The sequence below is a fragment of the Stenella coeruleoalba genome (genome assembly GCF_951394435.1).
Source record: "Stenella coeruleoalba genome assembly, chromosome: 7".
Lineage (NCBI taxonomy): Eukaryota > Metazoa > Chordata > Mammalia > Artiodactyla > Delphinidae > Stenella > Stenella coeruleoalba.
The window spans coordinates 71868123-71889817 of record NC_137153.1 but is presented as its reverse complement, the minus strand read 5'-3'; the positions used below and the strand labels follow the sequence as shown (position 1 = coordinate 71889817).

The 21695-nt window shown below is 42.9% G+C and overlaps 1 protein-coding gene across 3 annotated transcripts in view; it reads left to right on the top strand.

Annotated features, from left to right (window-relative positions):
* Nucleotides 1-21695, top strand: part of DOCK8 (dedicator of cytokinesis 8) — a 223036-nt gene that overhangs the window by 148271 nt on the left and 53070 nt on the right. For all 3 annotated transcript variants that reach the window (XM_079926384.1, XM_079926385.1, XM_079926386.1), the window contains 6 exons: nucleotides 1127-1222; nucleotides 4938-5033; nucleotides 10869-11018; nucleotides 13181-13294; nucleotides 17825-17980; nucleotides 19799-19938. In XM_079926384.1, coding sequence (XP_079782510.1) covers nucleotides 1127-1222; nucleotides 4938-5033; nucleotides 10869-11018; nucleotides 13181-13294; nucleotides 17825-17980; nucleotides 19799-19938 — 752 coding nt within the window. The remainder of the gene's footprint in view (nucleotides 1-1126; nucleotides 1223-4937; nucleotides 5034-10868; nucleotides 11019-13180; nucleotides 13295-17824; nucleotides 17981-19798; nucleotides 19939-21695) is intronic.

Sequence of the window (21695 nt, the reverse complement as noted above, 5' to 3'; positions counted from 1 at the left end):
GCAGTGTTCTGGAGTAGAACAGGACATTAGTGGAAAAATTGGTGACATTCAAATAAAGTCTGTGGTTTAGTTAATAGTTAATGTGCCAATGTTAATTTCTTAGTTTTGACAAATGTACCATATTTATGTAAGATATTAACATTAAGAGGAACTTGGTGAAGCGTATCCAAGAACCACCTTTGCAACTTGTCCATAAATCTAAAATTATTCCCTTTTTAAGGGAGTACCCAAGCCTCATCCCTTCTTAATTGCTTTACTACATTTTACTGTTATCTATGTTCTTGAGGTTATTTATGCCTACTGTACAGTGGTTTGCTACTGCACATCTCTTTGCAACACCATATTCGGTAACGTCATGTTAACTTGAAATCAGCTATGATGGAAGCATTCACAAGCACAGAAATCGGCAGGTTCTACCAATCAGCCCCTCCCCTCCGAGAGCTGGTTGTTAAGCACTTGCCAGCACAGCCTGGTTCAATTTTGCATCTAAGTCCTCTTTAAGCAGGATCTTTGCGGATCGCCGAGGGGCGAAGTGGTCAGCAGCTGTTACCCACAGACTTGATTATTACGGTTTCCTTTAATGAAAGTGAAAATATTAAATTTTCTCTGTGGACTAGGTTAAGAATTTTTAAATTATTCTGTAGTGAGTGGAAAAAATTTTGTCTAACTAGAAGTATCAAGCATGATCTTCCTTTCAGAAGTGGTTTTTTGACAATTTATTAAAGAGTGTTTAGGAGACTGGGTAAAGTACCGTGCTAACCCACAGAGAGGCACTGTTCCCACACATTTTTTTTTCCTGCTCTTCCAATTAAGTCAGAGACTTAGAAAGTTGAAGGGACTGTTCAGCACCCGGTGGTTCTTAACTAGGATTTAACTATAGGTGGCTACACACCAACTAACAGTGAATATCTCAGGAGCAAGTAGAATTCGGTGTAACTTTACCTTCTTTGCTTTGTTTTATGTTTATGTTTGGCAGTTGTTTTACCTTTGTAACCAGAAAAAAAAAAAAAGAAAGAAAAAGAAATATGTTAACAATGAATTCTAAGCTTGGGATTTCCAGGCCGTTGGCTCATTTTTCTGGGGACCACTGTTGGTTGACTGTTGAGTCATGGTTTGTGTATTTCAGATGACTGATCGTAGCTGCATCCGGATGTCTTACTATTGCTCTGGCAATAATGATGCTCCAAGTTCAACAACAACCCCAAGGCCAGTCAGCAAAAAGGTACTGAACAGGCAGTGTGAGAATAATTTGCCCGGACTCTCACTGTGATTGAAAATAGATGCCATAAAGTACTCTCCTGTCTTGTTCCTGCCCTCCTAACACACACACGCACGCACGCGCGCGCGCACGCACACACACACACACACACACACACACACACACACACTTTTGCAGCCCTGTCCCAGGTGCCCCATTTTTTGACCACCTAATTACCTACTAAGTGGTTCTCCAACCTACCATGCATCAGAAGTACCTGGGTGGCTTGTTAAAACTGACTGCTGGCCCTACCCCTAGAGTTTCTGATTCAATAGATCCGAAGCAGGGCCCAAGGATTTGTATTTCTGATAAGTTCCCAGCTGATGCCAATCCAGGAACCACACTTTGAGAACCTGAGAACTGCTGTATTAGCTTCTTTTTTGGTAAAAGGAGAGCTGGGGACAATTCATCCTCAAAAAGTGAATGGCAGTAATTAGGTATCATTTATTTCAATACGATATCAGACATGAAAAGCCTTGTAATTCTTTCCAATCAGCCTTACCTCTGAGTTCAGAGACTTGACAAGCTGTTAAACTGCTCATCAGAAAGAACTCTTCATATTAAGAGGATTCTCCAGTTGTCACGTCATGTGTGGTCCAAGGGGTGGAGGATAAAGAAACTGTCTGCCCCAAGTTTTCTCCTCCGCCAGGCACCCAAGAGTCTCACAATTTTAGTAGCTACTTAAGGTCTTGAGTGTCTTTCAAGACCCCTATTAAAATGTAAATATGCTGATTGGAAGGATAACACAGGAAGCTCTTTGCAACAGCTAACACCGCTGGGAAAGATGTGAGGCATGGAGGGAATGAGCTTCAGCACAGCTCACTTTGGACTGGCTGAGGGAAAGATCAGGCATGAGGAGGCCCTGGTAGGGTCCAGCGCCTGCAGACTTGGCAGCAATACGGGCTCCATTTGTCTGGAAGGAGGTACCAGGAGTTAATTCTAACAGGAGGAGTAAAAGAAGATGTCATGAGGTGCTGAAAATAAATATTTCACCTACTTTAAATCTTAGCTTTGGGCTTCGCAGGGACTGGTTACCAGTACCATTTTCCTTCTTAAAAACCATGATTTGCTTACAGCCTGGCTTGCTTCAGGCAGGGCCTGATTTCTTCTGGGCACATTTGCCTTGTTTTGATTTTGTTTCTGGTCATTTCAGTGACCAGAAGAGAATCATTTCAGAGGGAGGTTTAACCAGTGTGTTTCCTTAATAGCTCAGCAAACTGGGTTTAGCTGCTTGGCTATTTTCTGTACCCTCCGGAGCAAGGTGTTCTTGTAATAATGTTGCCCGGTGAGCAACATAAATTACTTTAAGAAGCGGCTTATCCTCCTCTAATCTCCTCTTGCCTTAAGATTCTGACAGTCAAACTGACCTATTTTCCAGAGGTTACCTTTGAAGCTTGTGGAGCATGTCTTCCCTACAATGGGAAGATCCTGGTGTAGCTGAGTTACATCAGGGCAAGCTTAGACCATCTGCTAGATTAACACGCAGCCCTGCACCTCTCCCAGGTGGGAGAGCTTCCCTCATGTCTCGCAGCAGCACACAACTGTGTTCACGTGTATTGAGATTATAAAGGTTTGACTCGCCTGACAGAATGAAGTGGGACCAATGACAAGCTGAAACACTTCAGCATTCTCCATTCATCCCCATTAACCGTCAGGGGATGTAAATAGTTTGAATACCCAGCCATCTGCACAGAGATTTTTCCATTTGTCTCCTTTTAGTTTAGCTGAGTAACTCTCCAATTTTACTGTACATAAGAATCAGTAAATTGTGTTGCATGCCTACTGTACACTGTGGGTAATTTAAAGGTTTGTCAAGGGTAAGCTTTGTTCTAATAAATTTTTGCTTTGGTTGTTGACTTTAAAACTTTATTTCCACATACGCCAGTACTCTAGGATGTGATATTAGGTTGTTCAAGTAGTTTCAGCTTTCTTACCCACTGAGGAATAAAAAATGAGTTCATCTGTATTTATTCTAGATTTTATGGTTGTAAAATGAATGGAATCCACAGAAAATGCCCAGACATCATTTCTGCCGTCAGTTAGGGTGACCAGCTATCCCAGTTTCTCCGGGACTTAGGGGGTCCTTGGGATGTAGGACTTTCCATTTTAAGACCAGGACAGTGTTGACTGAAAAGAACACACATCCTAAACGTTGAGACTTATGTTTTATTCGGGGACATTACCGAGGGCTATAGCCCAGGATACAGTCTCTCAGATATCTGAGGGACTGTTCCAAAGAGGTAAGGGAAGAGCTAGGATATATAGGGATTTTTGCTGGAAAAAAAACCATGTAGTTGAACATCAAAAGATGTTCATGAAAAACAGACATCTCAAGTTAATGATTTTAGTGTTTTTTCTGTGTATGGGAAGATGCGAGAGTCTGAGCTCATTGAAATTATTCCTTAGATATGCATCTTAACTATCTAGGGCCAAGTATCCTGTTTTTGTTCATCCTGAATTCCCCTCAGGGTGCACCGTCTGGGTCTCAGTGGCTGATGGCTTGATGGTCTGGAAACATTTGTTGTTCACTGGAATAAGCAGGCAACATTGTTTACTGAGATGACAGGCGACATTGTTTTTGTCCACAACAGTCTCAGGCAAACTGAGATGAGTTGGTTGCCCTACCTTTAGTCTTAAACTTGTTCCCCAGGTAAAGCAGGGAATGGGAAGGATGCAAAAGGTGTAAAAAGATCACTGTCTGCTACATCTGCAGTCAGATGACTTGACAGGCAGTGTAGACATAAAGTGGAGCAACTGACCCTGGGACAAAGAAGTATAGAAGTTGGATGAGTTCAAGCTGCTACCCCTATGCCTTTTAATGCAGACAATCTACTGATAAACCCAAACCTCGTTCCCCACGAAGCCATAGCAGGATTATAAAAACAAAACTTGTTCCATCTAGAAGGGAGTTGAAATACCATCTAGACAGTGGTTCTTTGATTGAGGTCCCTGGACCAGCAGTGACAGCATCACCCGGGAACTTGTTAGAGATGCAGATTCTCAGGCCCCACCCCAGACCTACTGAATCTGAAACTCTGGAGGTGGGCTCAGCAATCTGTTCCTTAACAAGCTCTCCAAGGGATTCTGACGCACATTCAAGTTTGAGAACCACTGCTACCAACTGAGATTATAGATGAGAACATTGAGGGTAAGGGGAGGAACAGCTTACACGTGGTCACACAGAGGGTTTATGGTGGGACCTGGAAGGAAAAGAACAGAGTCTCAGTTCCGACTGCTACCCAGGAATGCTTCCCCCATAGAATGTATTAGCTTCAGTCCCCTGCCGAGGCCAGTCCTTCAAACCCAGCTGTCCAGTAAGGTTTAGAAGCCCCAGGTGCCCAGGTTTCCAGTGACTCAGAATGCTCTACTGCCTTTTCTTTTCAGGAAAGGATTAAAAATACACTCCTGCTGTGCCCCCTTCCTCCCTCGAAACTCCTGCCTGTGCTTGTGTGGCTCTGGGGTTTTGGGATCCACACAGCCTTCTCCTACCTACTGAAAAGGCCTTCCAGTCTCAGATTGTGTCAGCATTGACTCTGCCATCCACTGTGGTCTAAGACATCTAGGACACATACTGACAAGCTATTACAGTTGGGAAAAAAGAAAAGTGGGGTTGGCGAATAAAGCACCTAGTACAGACCATCATTATGTAAGTGTAATGTTTTTGTGTTTGTGTGTCCAGCATTTCCATGAGGAGCTTGCCCTGCAGATGGTGGTCAGCACTGGAATGGTGAAAGAAACAGTCTTCAAGTACTCCTGGTTCTTCTTTGAGCTTCTGGTGAGATTCTTGCATGTTTATATCTGTGCTCGGTAGGGCACGAAAAGCAGACAGGCAGTGAGGTTTCCCATGGTAAGAACTGACATCTTATCTACTGAATTGCTCCTGCAGAAAACCTGGGATCATTCCTTCGGTTTTAACTCTCCCTCACCCTTTCATCCATCTTCCACCAAATCTTGCTGATTCCACCTTGAAAATGTACTTCCACCTGCCGCTTCTCACCAATCTTCACTGCTCCCTGCCTAGTCAAGCTGCCATCATGTCTGCATTTGCTTCCTCTTTGCCCACCTGCATTCATTTGTGCCCCCAGCCCATCCAGTCTGCACAGGGCAACTCAAAATTAAGCAGATAATGACACTCCCTTCTTTAAAACCTTTCAGTGATTTCCAGTGTACTGGAAATAAAGCACACGTTTTTCTCACGGCCTAAAAAGCCCCTGGATGATTCTGTTTCCATTCATCTCTAACTTTATCTTAGCCCCTATTCCCCCCCTCATTCAGCCACATTGTTTCCAGTTTGGTCCTTTGAAGATGCTGAGACCTTTTCAGCCTCAGAGCCTTCTTAAGATTCTTTCCCCTGTCCGTACCTTTCATGCCCCCCACATACATACACACTTCGGGAGTTCTTCTCTTTAGGTTTCAGCTTTAGTGTCACCACTTCTGAGAGTCCTTTTCTGACCACCTTCTACCATAATATATCTTCCACTCTATTCCTCTCCTTTTAAACACCCTCTTTATTTCCTTCCTAGCACTTATCACAATTTGTAATTGTTTTTCTCTTTTGCCTATTGGATTTCTAGGATTGGGGTCTATCTTCTTCATTATCTTATCTCTAGCCCCAGAACATGGCTTGACATCGTACAAGCGCCAACCAATATTTGTTGGGGGGAAAAAATGAGACTTGTAAAACTGTTTACCTGCAACTTCTATCTGTTCTCTAGCAGAAAAGCAAAAGGTACAGCATAGTCTTTAATTTAAAAATAAAGAGAATAATAGTAATACCTATTTTATACTAGAAGTGAAAGGATTTTGCCATAAAGCCACTAGAATAAGCATTTTGTCAATGTTGATAAATTGAGATGCATTGCGAAATGAGGTGAAATGAAAAAGGTGTGAAAGCACAGACACTAACTACATAAAAATGCACATGCAAACAATCCAGAGGATAGAGTGGACTGAGATTTAGTGATAGAATTAGCTTTATATTGACTGGGTTCTTTGCTCTGTGACACTGTTAAAGTGGATAATTATTTTTGAGAGCGATGGTAGGATTTTCACCTGAGCTCTAGTTTATCTATGTAAGTTCAAGCCCAAGTAAAAGAGAACGATACTGAACAATAAGACATAGAGGACAAGAGGGTCAAAGGAAACAAAAATAAACATACATTGGGGAGGAAATGGGAAGTAGTGTGCAACAAAGTTAAAAAGAAGTGAAGACCATGCCACAGAAGCACATCCAGGATGCAAATCCCTTAGAGTTTCACCAAGTTCCTACCCCTCGTTTGAGAAAGGTATTGCTAGCGAGATGTCTTCCAAACACAGTCCCAGATGCCTGCAACAGAATCACCTAGGGTGCTTAGTGAGAATAAAGCAGATCTGGAGCCCCTTCCTAGAATACTGAGTGCAATGAGGAGGGGGAAGCCGGCACTGCATGAACCTGTCTGCCCACGTGCCTTCCAAGCGTGCTGAAGATCCACTAGTCCACACCACCTCTGCTCTGTGAGGCCCGAACGGAGCTAAGGGTCTCTATATGCAGCCAGCACCAGGAGTTTGCATTCTAAAAGCCAAGCTGATTCGGGTGGGTGGCTGCAGCTCACAAGTCTTGGAGCAACCGCGTTAGCAGTGAGACATGAGCGTTGCAATCTGGCAGGAAGAGGCTGGCCATGAACTCTGTCTTGAGGCAAGAGAAGGATCAAAACCACCACTGTGTGCCCAGTACATCCTGTTTCTGTGTACCCATCCCACCACCATCAAGTTTCTCCATAAAGAAGATTTACTCAGGTGGTAATCCGTCTATAGATAATTCATACAAATAATCTTCCACTGAGTTGATCTGCCATATTGCAAATTTTAAAAGACATGATGCAAAAACTCACTTTGACATTGTGGAATCTCTTAGAAGAGAGTCCCAAAGGAAAGCAGTATTTCAGTTCAAAGATGTTTCATGTCATTTACTCACACACATGCACACATATGCACACACTTCACCTAATCATTCTTAGATCTTATTTAGTAGCTATGTATTATAAGCTCTATCGTGAGCAGTTATCCCCGGTGCAAACACAGGACCCTGAGGCTAAGGAGGGGTTTGCCCAGCCCTCTCAGCCAGAGAGGGGCAGGCCCTCAGTTCCGCAATGCTCTGGTCCAAATTCTGTTCCTCTGCCATTTTGCTTCTCCTTGGAAGCGTAACGTGACAGAACATTTTCTTAGCCTAACGTATTAACAACATGCGAAACCCTTGTATTCTGAAGTCAACTTGAATGGAGTGCTGCAATCACTGTCCCATTCTCAGTAGACATGAACTCAGCATTGCTAGCCCTAAATGGCTCCTCGTGGCATCTTAGAGCTCTCTTTCAAAGGCAAGTTTGCATTCTCTGCAAATGTAATGATACTCTGTCCTTCATATAACACCAGTGACAGCTGGCATCCCCAAGGAAGGAAAAATAATAACACCTAAAATGTGTTGAGCATCTATATACATGCTAGGCACCCTTGTAAGCACTGTAAGCATCATCTGGTTGAATCCTCAGACGACCCTCAGGCAGGAGCTTTCCATCATCCCCAGTTTACAGATGGGGTTGGAGGAAAGGTGGAGGCCATAAGGAGAAGTCTCCAGGTCCGCCAAAGACTTCATCAGTACCACTTCAGTGCCCCTAACTGCAGGGATCTGAGAACAACCATGGAACAGGTGAAAATTGCTTTTGATCTTGCACATTTATTTACTAGGACTCAGTAGGCTCAGGGAAGAAAGCAAAAGCTAAAGCTGATAGCCCTCCTTCCTCTAGGAGTCCTTTATGGTAAACAGCTGCAGAAGCTGGAAAGAAGGTCCTACTGATACGAGTGCTTGGAGGGGGTTGGTCAACATGCAGATCACCCAGGGCTCTGCAGGTTATAACTAAGTCTGTCAGGGTCCTCGTGAGACAGCGTTGGCATTGCTCAAAAGGGTTAACTGGAAAACATTTATCAAAGGGACTTTGCCCAGGGTATGTGCCAGGTTACAGAAGCAGATAAGGGTTGGTGAGGCACCCTGGGAGCAGAAGGCGCTGGAAACATTTCTCTCTCTTAGCTCTAAAGAAGCAAGGGTATGGAATAGTGTAACTGGGGCAAGAGAAAGCTGAGGCAGAGAAGAGGGTCCACGTGACAAGGAGCTGGCATCTTAGAGAAACACTGCCACTGCCAGAAGCACGCTGCACGGGGATGAGGGCAGTGGAGTAGATGCGTACCTGGACCACTCTTCTCCCGCCCACTGGTCCCCTGATGGTGCCTCCCATTTGCCAGGTCCAACCAGAAGCCTAAGTTCAAGGAGTCCTGAATGATGTTGTCTATAGGGATCAGCTTCCCAGGGCTCAGAGATAGATGGAGGAGGGCAAGAAAGGGAGCTGGAGTTTGCATATGGAGGCAAATGGAGATTATCAGCCCCAGCCAGAACTTTGCAAGGAAACCAATCTTGGACCCAGACAGGACGCCCAGTCCTCCATGCATTGCTTTTGAATTTGCTTTACAGATGCCTAGGAAGTTGTTGCAAAACCAAAACAGTTTTTTTCCCAAGAAGCTTGAGGAGAAAGGACGACAGCCTCCTTGGGCTTAGCCAGCAACCTGGGCAATTTAACACCCTTTAGTTGTATTAATGCCCACGTGCTAATGAACAACCACTTTGGCATCAGAGCTGTTGAACACAGTCCTTGGGCAGATTTCACACTTGCTAATGAATACATTCCCATGTTTCTAGAAACTGCTGAGCCAGACTTTGGGGATCCAGAGGAAAATGGTGACCCTGTCTACCCAGGACATGAAGTTCTACACCAAGGGGTTCTTGGTATCCCAGCTTTGAATGGGTCACAGAGGCCGATGTGGAGGAAAATATTTTCCTGCCTTATCCCACCCTACAGATAACGGGCCAAGTCTCCACTGCTATTTCCACTGGGTGTTCCTCTCTTGAGATGCAAAGAACATAGTAGTTGGCAAGTAGCTGACAGTCCGGCAAGAGGCCAGTGGTTGGAAGTATGGTATTGTGAGGATTATCTGTTTGTTTGTAGGATGGCCACACTCAGCAGGCAGGAGGCAAACACAAGAGTGAGTTCTAAAAGCCCGGTGCTGGGGTGGGTTAGGCAGCAGGGAATCAGGAGCAGGTAGCTCTAAACAAAGGGGCCTCGTCTTCCTCGGTCCTTTGTTAGGATCATAGTGAGAGAGGCGTTTTGTCGGACAAATATCGGGTCCGGTTCCCACCTCTCATTCAGGCCTTCCATCAAGTACATGTGACTCTGCGGGGTACAGACACTTTAGTGTGTCCTGAGCCAAGGGGGACTCTACTGTGAAGAGAAACTGTGGTTCTCACCCTGGGCTTCAGGATTTTATGTTCTTAGATTTCCCCAAACTGGCTAGGCATTATCTGAACGCAGAAAACACATTCACCTATCTGTATGTTTTCACTTCTTAACGTACCTCTTCTGTGTTTTGTTTTGGTTTGGTTAATCTCTGTTTATCTCAGTGCTAAAAATATTGCCACCCCTGCATTCTCAGAAACAGAAGTCTGTGGTTAGCGCTCTTGGGAGTGAAAGTCATTTTCCCCTCTTCTTCCAGCCCTGACCTAGTGGGTCACCTTCAGGCCAGCGTGGGTGGTTTAAGTTCCGGGGCCATTTCTTTATGCAGTGACTCTCAGACTAGTGTGGACACACTTATGGAAAGGGTAGGCACCTGCCCACAGCCTCTCCCAGCCTTTCCCATCAGACTGTTCCTCCTAGCTCTGAGCAGCTTCCAACAAGACGCAACCTCAGGCTGTATCAAAAGGGGGTGTATTGACCCATAATCTCCTGGCCCAGGAAGAAATCCAAAAAATAAGCACGATTTTGACTTAAAATTATGGTAGGCATTGAGCTGGTATTGTACTAGTCATAATACAGAGAATCACTGATGGATATACAGGTTTTTAGTTAAACTATACATTAAATATGTATTTTAAATATATAATTATATCATATAAATGTATACATAGATATGTATATTTAGCAAGCTAGTCGTATAAAACTCAGAACATAATTTCTCCTAGAGGTAATGTTCCAAGCAGTGGTTAAGCTTCCAGCTAGCACACTATAGAATTGTTTCTGGAAAAACTGTTCTCCTGTTCAACTGGAAACTTGACATAAGATTACCATTTCTGTCTTCTTCTCCTTGCTGTAGTTTCAGAGACAGAAATTACTTCGGTTCACATCAAAACCAGTCTCATAAACATTTCCTCTTTCTGGAATGTGTTGTGTGCCATGATAGGGTGGTGCCTCAGTGGCCCTAGGGGCCCAGTCTAGGTCTGCCTTCCCAGTTGAGAGAAAGGGAGTCTTGTGACACCGCAGCTAAAGAATTAAGCTCCCTGGCTTTGTCAGCAGCAAGAAGGGAGCCCCTTGACTTGGGGTCAAGAAGGGGGCACCCTTCCCACCTCCTGCCACCATGGTAACCATCCGGGTGTCAAGAGCGTTTTTCAGATCAGAGCCTGCTTGGGCAACCACCAGCACAGATAGAGTGTTAGAGTTGTTAATGAGCTTTTCTTCCAGGCTTTTCCCCTTTTCCACAGTGTACAAGCAGGTCACCAGTTTCCACATTGACATTTCCCCTATCTTCTCTGCAGGTGAAAAGCATGGCCCAGTATGTACACAACATGGACAAACGGGACAATTTTCGGAGGACTCGTTTTTCCGACCGTTTCAAAGATGACATAACTACTATTGTTAATGTGGTCACCTCGGAGATTGCAGCCCTTTTAGTAAAACCTCAGAGGGTAACTGTGTCATTTGACTCTTTACTTTCTGAAATTTTTTACCTTGGGCATATGTTATTTTCATAATCAAAGAAAAATAAGCATCATCGTAAAACAGTAATTAAAATGTAACTAACATACTGCATAACAACTAAATGCAGTATGTTACACTGGACAGGACCCTGGGGTGGGGCTGGGGACTGCTAGCAAGAAATTACAATATGGAATTGCAATAGTTTAAATTATTGTATCAATGTAGCTACAAGAGATAATATTCTTATTCTTAGGAAATATACCCTGAAGTATTATGAGGTAAATGGGCATGATATTTGCAACCTACTCTCAAATGGTTCAGAAAAAAAATTGTATATGCAGAGAGAATGATAAAGCAAATGTAGCAAAATGTCAAGTATTGATGCGTCTAGTTAAAGGAGTTCTTTTTACTATTCTTGCACCTTTTCCTTAAGTTTGAAATTATTTCAAAGTAGAAAGTAAAAAAATATGTAAAATGAAATAAAACAAAATTCTAAAATTTGAAGCAGAATTTAAAATTCTAGGGGCTTCCCTCGTGGCGCAGTGGTTGAGAGTCCGCCTGCCGATGCAGGGGATGCTGGTTCGTGCCCCAGTCCGGGAGGATCCCACATGCCGCGGAGCGGCTGGGCCCGTGAGCCATGGCCACTGAGCCTGCATGTCCAGAGCCTGTGCTCCGCAACAGGAGAGGCCACAACAGTGAGAGGCCCGCGTACCGCAAAAAAAAAAAAAAAAAAAAAATTCTATAAAATTTGAAGCAGCAGTGATCATTATTAATACCTTTATCATTATGAAGAATTTGTATGCTACCATACAAATACTCAGGAGAAGAAATTTCCATTTGGTTATTTCTTATGGCAAACTTTGTGAGAGTGGCAATGGTGTCTCCATTTTGGCAGGCATGAAAAATGAGGCACAGTGAGGTTGATAAATTTTCCAAAAGTCACACAGCTAGCAGCAAAGTCAAGACTGAAGATTCCAAGCCCAGAATATTCAGTCTCTTAAGGAGTCGTCCATGTGGAGGATGCTAAAAGCATGAGGACTTGCCACTCCATGGTAACTGTGGAAACTACCAAGTCTCCATCCATGCCAGTGGCTGGTCAGCTTGGCCTGAATTTGCAAACTGTACATGATAACAAGAGGAACATATTTTAAAATCATATTTTCAGTAGTGTCAGAGCAAATTGATTTCTACTTCTGAGAATAAAGGACATAAACATGAAAAAGGGAATCCCCAATTGCTCTGAAGTGCTGTGAAAATCCCTCATAAATATGAGCACTGAGAAGTAATACAAACAAAACCATGGCCTCAATTCATGCAAGAGTTGACCATGTATGACTCTGACCTCTCTTAAGCTGAGAATGCTGTCTAATTGGAGAAAAAAAAAAAAATCCTGGCTTCCCTGGTGGCGCAGTGGTTGAGAGTCCGCCTGCCGATGCAGGGGACACGGGTTCGTGCCCCGGTCCGGGAGGATCCCACATGCCGCGGAGCAGATGGGCCCGTGAGCCATGGCCTCTGAGCCTGCGCATCTGGAGCCTGTGCTCCGCAATGGGAGAGGCCACAACAGTGAGAGGCCCGCGTACCGCAAAAAAAAAAAAAGAAAAATCCTTAAGTAAAAACTGGTTCTTGTATCCTGATTAGATTTTCTGCAACAGTCCTTACAAATTGAGTCTATCTCATTGAAGATAGTGAATACATTTCAAGTTAGTTTTGCCAAAACAATAGTTACCAGAATTAAATAAGTTATAGTAGAGCAATATAAAGAAATATAAGAAATATGAGAAACCAGAATGTGGGAAAATGTTCATAGTATAATGTTGAATGAATAAATTCAGGACCCTGTTGTAGATAGAGAATGAGCTCAATTATATACAAATAAATATGCACGTAGGAAAAAAAGCCTAGAAGGAAATGTATCTAAATATTAACAGTAGATAAGGAATTACTTCATTCAACACTCATGGCATCAATTAAGTTCTAAATTATATTTGCTATAGTTTTGCAGGGTTACCTGCTTTGCTCAGTATCTTCCAGAGGGACACTGGCTAAAAACATAGGACCTGCCTCTCCCAACTTTCCCATCAGAGACCTGGGAGTTTATGACCAGGGTTTACCACCAAATGATGTGGGTGTTTGTATGTTTGTTTTTAAGGAAATTGAACAGGCGGAAAAGATCAACATCAGCCTGGCTTTCTTCTTGTATGACCTCCTCTCACTCATGGATCGTGGCTTTGTGTTTAACCTCATCAAACATTATTGCAACCAGGTGAGTGTTCCCTCAGACCCAGCCCTGTTGTTCTGGTTCCTTCCCATCTGATGTGATGCTCATTGCCGTGGCATGCTCTTTTGTTCATTGCCAAGTTAGGCAACTTGACTCTTGTACATTCTGGGTTTTGTGGTATATTCTTCAAGTCAGTTGTTTTGTGCCATGGACGTCTGTAGACACACTGGTTTGTGTGAATTCCTGAAGCATTTACCAACCCAGCACAGAAGAGCCAACAAGTTAATCTACGGGAATTGAAATGTGTTAGTGCTATGAGTTGCTTTCTTCAATTTAACATTTAACAGAAATTACATGACTGTAGCATTCAGTCTTTGACCAGGTATAGAACTGAAAATATGAGGTCTCTTTTCTCCTATCAGGGTAATTAATTAAATTGTAGTTGTGAAATTCTGACATTAAAGAACCCTGGTAAAATCAAAGAGACTGAATTGGACCTGGCACGAAGCAAATACTGTCCTCTGGTGTATCTGTAGAGGATTGGTTCCAGGACCCCTCCCCAGCTCCCCCAAGGATACCAAAATTCATGGATGCTCAAGTCCCTTCTATAAAATAGTATAGTATTGGCAAATAATTTACACACATCCTCCCACATACTTTAACTCATCTCTGGATTACTTATAATATCAAGTATAATGTAAATTCTATATAACTAGTTGCCAGTACAAATTCAAGGTTTGCTTTTTGGAATTTTCTGGATTTTTTTTTTTCTGAATAGTTTTCAATTCTCAGTTGGTTGTACGCATGGATACAGAGGGCCGACCGTATTTTATAATCCAGGAGCATCTTATCAGTGCCCCAGATTTTTCAAATGGAATTCTTCTTTTGTTCTCTATCCTCCTCAAACTGTCCCAACAATAGAAATATAAGTAGCAGTTATTATTGCTGCTGCTCCTTTCCTTCCATATTCCTACTTTAGGACCACCACCACTATCCTTGCCACTAACATCACTACCCATCACCACTGTCTTCACTGCCACCAGTATCACCACCCACCACCTCCACCATCACCATCACTGTCACCACCCCTGGTTTCTTCCACCCCTGGACAAAGCACTGTGTTAAGCACTTCATAGAAATTGTATCATTTGATCCTTGCAAGGTGTCATTGTCAACATTTTGCAGATTATAAGGCTGAAATTTAGAGGAGTTATGTAACTTCTCCAGGGAAGAAAGAGCCATGGCTACCTAACTCGAGGTACAGTAGGTTAATTACTCTGCACCTTAGATAAGTCATTAAATTTCTTATCTAGGAAATTAGTGACCTTAGATAAGTCATTACATTTCTATGGGTCTCATTTCCTCATCTGTAAAATAAAAGGATCTCCTCTCCCCAGTAAAAAGACCATGACTATTCTAAAGACACTCCTAATACGGAAGATGACTTATACAAAGCGAATGCTAAGGAAACATCAGAAGTTCCAGAGCACCAACATCTTGTGCAGCCTGACCTCCTGACCCTGCATTGATCTTCTGTCCCTATCCCACCAGATTGGAGTGGTGGAGGAATGTGCCATTTCTCTTTGCCATCCCCCTCAGGTGTTTAGGATGGCAGGTCACTGGGTGAATTGCAAATATAAATTAATATGTTTTTCAAAACTTGAAGTTGAATATATGGAAAGGAGATACTGGAACACCACTATAAGCCCAGGGTTAGCCTCTGTTAAAGAAAAGATTTATGCATGACACGTGGTAATCTGTAAGGCAGACTTTATTCAGGACCATCGTGATAGGTGTAGGGACCACTGCACCACAGTTTTTCAGTAGGGGAGAGAGATTGTGTTCAACTCTGAATACGACAGGAAAAATGCCAATTTATAGCCAAGGAACAGGGTAGGAATAGTCAGTGGATGAAAAATTACTAAGAGGAAACATCAGGGGTAAAGGAAGAATTCTGGCCAAACTAACCTAATAGGATTTTGCTGAAGGCAGGCCAGGTGATCATATACCACCTGGGGGATGGTGAGGGATGAGGAATTTGGTCAGATCTCAAGAGTGATCAGATATCAAGGGTGAGGGATTCTGGCTAAACTGACTTAGCAAGATCCTTGTGAAAACTGGGCCACCGAGGCTACTCCTTTGGGTCCTGACCTTTGCAAAGGATGTTTTGGGAACTGCACTTTACTCTTTCCTAAACATTGCTAAAATTATTTTTGAAATTTCTGTCTTCATGGAAGTTTCAAGGGACCTATGAAAGATGGCCACAACGTGGTCTTCTTTCAAATGCAAATATCTTGTGCTTTCATAGAAAATATAAACAGACCAATCACAAGCACTGAAATTGAAACTGTGATTAGAAATCTTCCAACAAACAAAAGCCCAGGACCAGATGACTTCACAGGCAAATTCTATCAAACATTTAGAGAATTTAGGCCATCATCAAAAAATCTACAAACAATAAATGCTGGAGAGGGTGTGGAGAAAGGGGAACCCTCTTGCACTGTTGGTGGGAATGTAAATTGATGCAGCCACTATGGAGAACAGTATGGAGGTTCCTTAAAAACTGAAAATAGAACTACCATACGACCCAGCAATCCCACTACTGGGCATATACCATGAGAAAACCATAATTCAAAAAGACACATGCACCGCAATGTTCATTGCAGCACTATTTACAATAGCCAGGACATGGAAGCAACCTAAGTGCCCATCGACAGATGGATGGATAAAGAAGATGTGGCACATATATACAATGGAATATTACTCAGCCATAAAAAGAAACGAAATTGAGTTATTTGTAGTGAGGTGGATGGACCTAGAGACTGTCATACAGAGTGAAGTAAGTCAGAAAGAGAAAAACAAATACTGTATGCTAACACATATATATGGAATCTAAAAAAAAAGAAGAAAAAAGGTCATGAAGAACCTAGGGGAAGGATGGGAATAAAGATGCAGACCTACTAGAGAATGGACTTGAGGACACAGGGAGGGGGAAGGGTAAGCTGGGACAAAGTGAGAGAGTGGCATGGACATATATCCACTACCAAATAGAAAACAGATAGCTAGTGGGAAGCAGCCACATAGCACAGGGAGATCAGCTCGGCGCTTTGTGTCCACCTAGAGGGGTGGGATAGGGAGGGTGGGAGGGAGATACAAGAAGGAGGAAATATGGGGATGTATGTATATGTATAGCTGATTCACTTTGTTATACAGCAGAAACTAACACACCATGGTAAAGCAATTATACTCCAATAAAGATGTTAAAAAAAAAGAATAATTTAAATAAAAGATCTAAAACAGGCTTATTCAAATGTAAAAAAAAAAAAAAATCTTATGCTTTCAAATTCTATTAGCTGGCTTGACCCAACAACTTTATGAGTGGACATTAAGTGATGGGCATAAGACCGAGTTGTAATCAGTTCAATTTGCTGGTGTTCCCATTGGTCCAAAATCAGCCAGTAATGCACGTTGACAAGAGTACGGGTTCTGGTAAATGTTTTTACACAGAAGTCATATATTCTGTTTTTTTCTATACTACATAATGGTATTCATTTGTTTCCAGTAACCGTCTAACTGCAGATTCTATAGGCAAAATGCCATAACACAATGGCTTTTCCTAAAATGACTGAAAATATGTGCTCATTTAAATTGTATAGTTTATAAAACTGCTCTTAAAGTGCATGAAGAGGAAGCATGGCCATGTGTAAGGATGAGATGCTTGGTTTCCTGTGCTGCAGCAGCAGAGTATTTATAATGATATATTAAGAGGTAGAAGGTCCATCAAGACCCTCCTTTCCTTGCTTTGCCTTAAGGGAAGCTGTCTCTGAGTCACAGCCCATAGAGTCTCGGTCCTTCAATTGTCAGCCTACCTGAGGGAAGCAAGAGATCTCTTCCAGACTGTCACCTTTGCCAGCTTTTCATTGCTTATTTCAGGGTTGGTTTGTTTAAGGGAAGATTTTTCCTGGAAACTCTTCCAGCTTTCTCTTTCTTTCTCCTCCGCTTCCTCCTCTCCCACTCTGGGGCAAACTCCTTGGCTGTTATGCAGGGACTACATACTTAGATTCTAAGTAATTTGATGCCTTCATCTAGGGAACTGGTTTGAGAACTTCCCAGGGGGACCTTTAATTAGAAACCACAAAAGAACACTTGTGGCGTTGAAGTCATCCAGTCCTATTCCATTAGTTTTGTGTGACCCCATGTAGGGTCAACTCCTTTCATTTAGTTTCTCAGACACAGTGGGATTTTTGTGAAATTATATTGTGTTACACTGAAGACATACCTCCAGATTATTTTTAACACAGGCTTGCCATGGTCTTAGAGATTTGACAAGGGTGGGAGTCGCAGTAAGCATCCTCATTTCAGACAGCTGTTAGACTAGAATCATTAAAGGGAACAGTAATGGATGAAAATTTACTGGGCCTCCTGGTAATGCAGAGTTTGACATCTGTTGCCCTGTCCCATTCGTTTTTATTCGATTGATTGCCTTAAGCTGGGGAGAAAGGATATTTTTGTGTCTGTCAACCTCAACTCCATTCACCTTAAACACCTCTTTTCTCTCCTCATTTTTCTTCCCAGCTGTCAGCCAAGCTCAACAACCTTCCAATGCTCATTTCCATGAGGCTAGAGTTCCTGAGAATTCTCTGCAGCCACGAACATTACCTCAATCTGAACCTCTTCTTTATGAATACTGATACTGCTCCAGCGTCTCCCTGTCCCTCCATATCTTCCCAGGTAATCGGCTAACTGAAAAAATTGTTTAAGCTATTTCATTGAAATAGCTTAGTTTAGTCATTTATTCCTGTAAAGATTGGTCTTCTTAATTAGAAGAAAAATTGAGCTATTCAAGCCAGATCAGTTGATCCAGATGCACACAAGTATGCCCATAGTTGTGCCATCTGACTAATCATTTACAAGCTACGTGATTGTTTTCTTCCTAGGTCCAAGGATCCCTGCTGAGGTCAAATAGAGCAAAAGGAATCCATATGCACTACGAAAAATGTGTAATTCATAGAAAAGTCACAGATCTTCCTTTTGTCTGAAAGTCATCTTTCCACTCTAGCTTGACAGTCTCCTTTGCTCACTTCCCTTTTCCTAAACCTCAACACCATAAAATTTAAGAAATGACAGCTTCCTTTATATTGATTCCCAAATGATCTAGTAGTGGTTTTTAACATGGATATTATATCTTTGAACGATCCTAGAACTTTCTGCTGTTTCTGCTTTAGAATGGAATTCGGCATGAGATGATTCCTCCTTGAATCATATTCCAGATAATTTAGCTCTTGAAACACTAAAAAGATCTCATTGTAAACTAATCAATGTTCTGTTTTATAGAGAGTGTATTTCCAACAAGTCTTTTTCTTCATCAGCCCAGAAGAGTAACAGTTGTATTAAAATTTAGAGAGGAGGCTTTGACTGACATGGCCAATCTTTTTTTGTAGAACAATATTTTGCAGGTTAAGTTTGGTGGGCCCCAGATTCTACAGGATGTTAAGAGGTATTATGCAAATACAGAATTCCAAAGACAAATCCATTTTGAAAACCCTGTGTTAACAGGTTTCTTTGCAGTAGGACATCCAAGTGTCTCTAACTTGTTCATATAAATTATAAATGCCTGTGGGGTAGGAGAGGAAATGGGAGGCTGTGTATGATAAGCAGTGATTCCCAATATGACTGGACTCTGGAAATCTTTTTTTTCCTCCATCGATGATTCGGGGGACTAGTGTCCTCTAGAAAAACTTTAAAGAACTGCTGTTTGATAGTCACATTCCATTTATAGGGAACAAATCAGTAGCTCAGAGCAGCAGGCAAGACTTCTTCTTCTTAGCTTTTCTTTCTGATGCATATTCCTTGAATACTAGCCCAAAGGAGAAGGCTTGTCTTAATAATTTTTTAAAACTCTTAGCTATTCATGCCAAATGACATGATCCAGATGTGCACTGCATGACCATCTTCCTGTGAACTGGGAAAGAGCTCACTGACAAGCAGCTGTTCCAGACGTGCCAGCTCTGCCCTGGGTCCTCTCCCACATTCCCCTTCTGACTGCCCCAGCCTCACCAAACCGGAAAGGCTTTCCAGAGACATTTTGGATTCTCCTAGTGACATACAAAGTATGACCCCAAGATAACAACACAGGAATTGCCCAGGACTGGTCAATCTGACACTTCCCTGCCTGACGCTGCTTCTGGTTTCCAGGCCAGCAAAATTCAGAGAATGTATGTAAGCCATCTTCAGAAGTGTAACAGGAGCCTTAAATAAAGGGGGCAGTTGGTTACAGAGGAATCACCTGCTCACAGCCATAGCATTGGATAGAGTCCCCATTTCCCTGTCCAGATGTGATCCTAGGATTTCAGTCCTCTTTGCTGGGAACGCAGAGTGAACGCTCTAAGTCTCAGTTTCTTCATCTGTCACATGGGGACACAAGTGGTACCTGCTTCGCTGCATCGTGCCTACAGAGCCTGGCCATAGCATGTGCTCAATAAACACTAGCCATCATGATTTTAATTCCAGTTCTTGTCACTCATAGAACTGCTCCTTGCATTTCTGTAGAACTCCAGCTCCTGCTCCAGTTTCCAGGACCAGAAGATTGCCAGCATGTTTGATCTGACACCAGAGTACCGCCAGCAGCACTTCCTCGCTGGGCTTCTCTTTACCGAGCTGGCCGCTGCCCTGGATGCCGAAGGGGAAGGGTATGTTTCAGACATTTATAATGGAACACAAAGGAAAAAAAAAAGCTGCTCCTTACTAAAGTTTGCAGTTCAGCCTCTCTTGCTTGGCGAAAATCTCCGCCATTCACCGGTTCCAAAGAGTAGAAGCAGACACGTTTAGAGAAAATGCTGCTATAGGAATGTGGAAAGGCACGGGGTAGGGAGAGAAACCATAAAATCGCTCTTTTCAACCTCCTGTTCTTTGAGAGGAAGTTTCCAATTCTACTAGTTTTCCCAGGGATGCTGATTCGTGAGCCCCTTAGAAGCAGGAGCACTGTTTTTAGTGCGTGACTTGGGTGATACGTGCACACAGAGGCAGCAGCCAGGTGCCGTTTGGATCAGTGCTAACAAAGGAAGTGGCCACTGATGAGAAGGTAGTTGCCCCGTGTCCAGATTAGGTTTCTTGCAAAAAGACCTTCCCAGTCTAAGAGAGATGCCGCAGGTCCAGGGCTTACACGTTCTTTCACTGCTTATAAACCTGATCACCTGTAGGCACGTGGCAATATCTGGACTTGAAGTCAATGAACTGGGACTTCTGTTCTTTCCTTCTTTTCTTCTGCTCCATAAGCCCAAAGGATCAGACCTGACTGGACAGAAGCAGACGATGCCTTCCACAATACTACACGTTCCATTCAGCAATTACTGAATGCCTACCATGGGGCAGACATAGTTGAGTGTTGGAATATATCAGAGATATTTCAGTGCACAAAACAGACAAAATCCCTTGCCCCCAGAGAGCTCACCATTCAGGGGCTCAAATCCAAGGAGCCTTAGGATTGGAAAATAATTTACGTTCAGCCCTTTTGGTGTTCACATGAGGCCCACAGAACTGAAGGAACTTGCCAAGAGTTACATAGCACAGCCAAGTCTAGAGCCATGGTCTTGAGAGTCCCTCCTCAGGGCCCACCCTCCTATACCACATCACCTCCCTGCCTGGGAACCTACTCCTCCAGTGCCTACGTTCTTCCTTCCTCTGCTAATAGAGGACACTGGAATAGAGCACGCTGACTAACGGCAGCATGGCTGTATGTTATAGATTCTTGTCTGATTGGAAACTCTCAGGTTCTCTCGAAGTGCTTATAATTTTGTGGCAAAAACAGGACATCCTTGTATGAAACCATTGCAGGAGCACAAGATTGTGTAACTTCAATAACAAATGTGTCCTAAGCGCTTTGCCCATCCTGATATTGCCTAAGTGAATGTAGGTCTCTGTCGCCCAGCAGGTCGTTGTGGGAAGCCTGATGTTCTTAGCTCAGAATTCTGCCTCCTTCCAGAAATTCAGGTGTCAAGTGTATCCTTAGAGAGCTTCATTTTCCAAGGCTTCAATTTCATCGTCTTCTCTCAACCCTAACTAAACTCCTCTCAGTTTTCTCAATAGAACTTTCTACTCTGTAGCTAACATAAATTTCCACAGCAACACAAAGTGCCCTGACAAATATGCTGAAAGGCGCTGAGAAGGAGGCTTACGCACAAAGAAAATTGCCTTCATACACACACACACACACACACACACACACACGCACACATGCACACACACGCACGCACACACACACGCATGCTTTGTCTTAATTGTCCTTTAATAGCATGGATTTACGTGATTTCTAAAAGTGCTCTTTAGTATTTACATAAACGGTACTTTCTATTTTCCATTTCTCTTCTAGTGAAATGTCTAAGGAAACAGCCTTTACATCTGTTTTGATTCCTCCTAAAATTGTTGCTGTTATTTTAAATACTAGCAA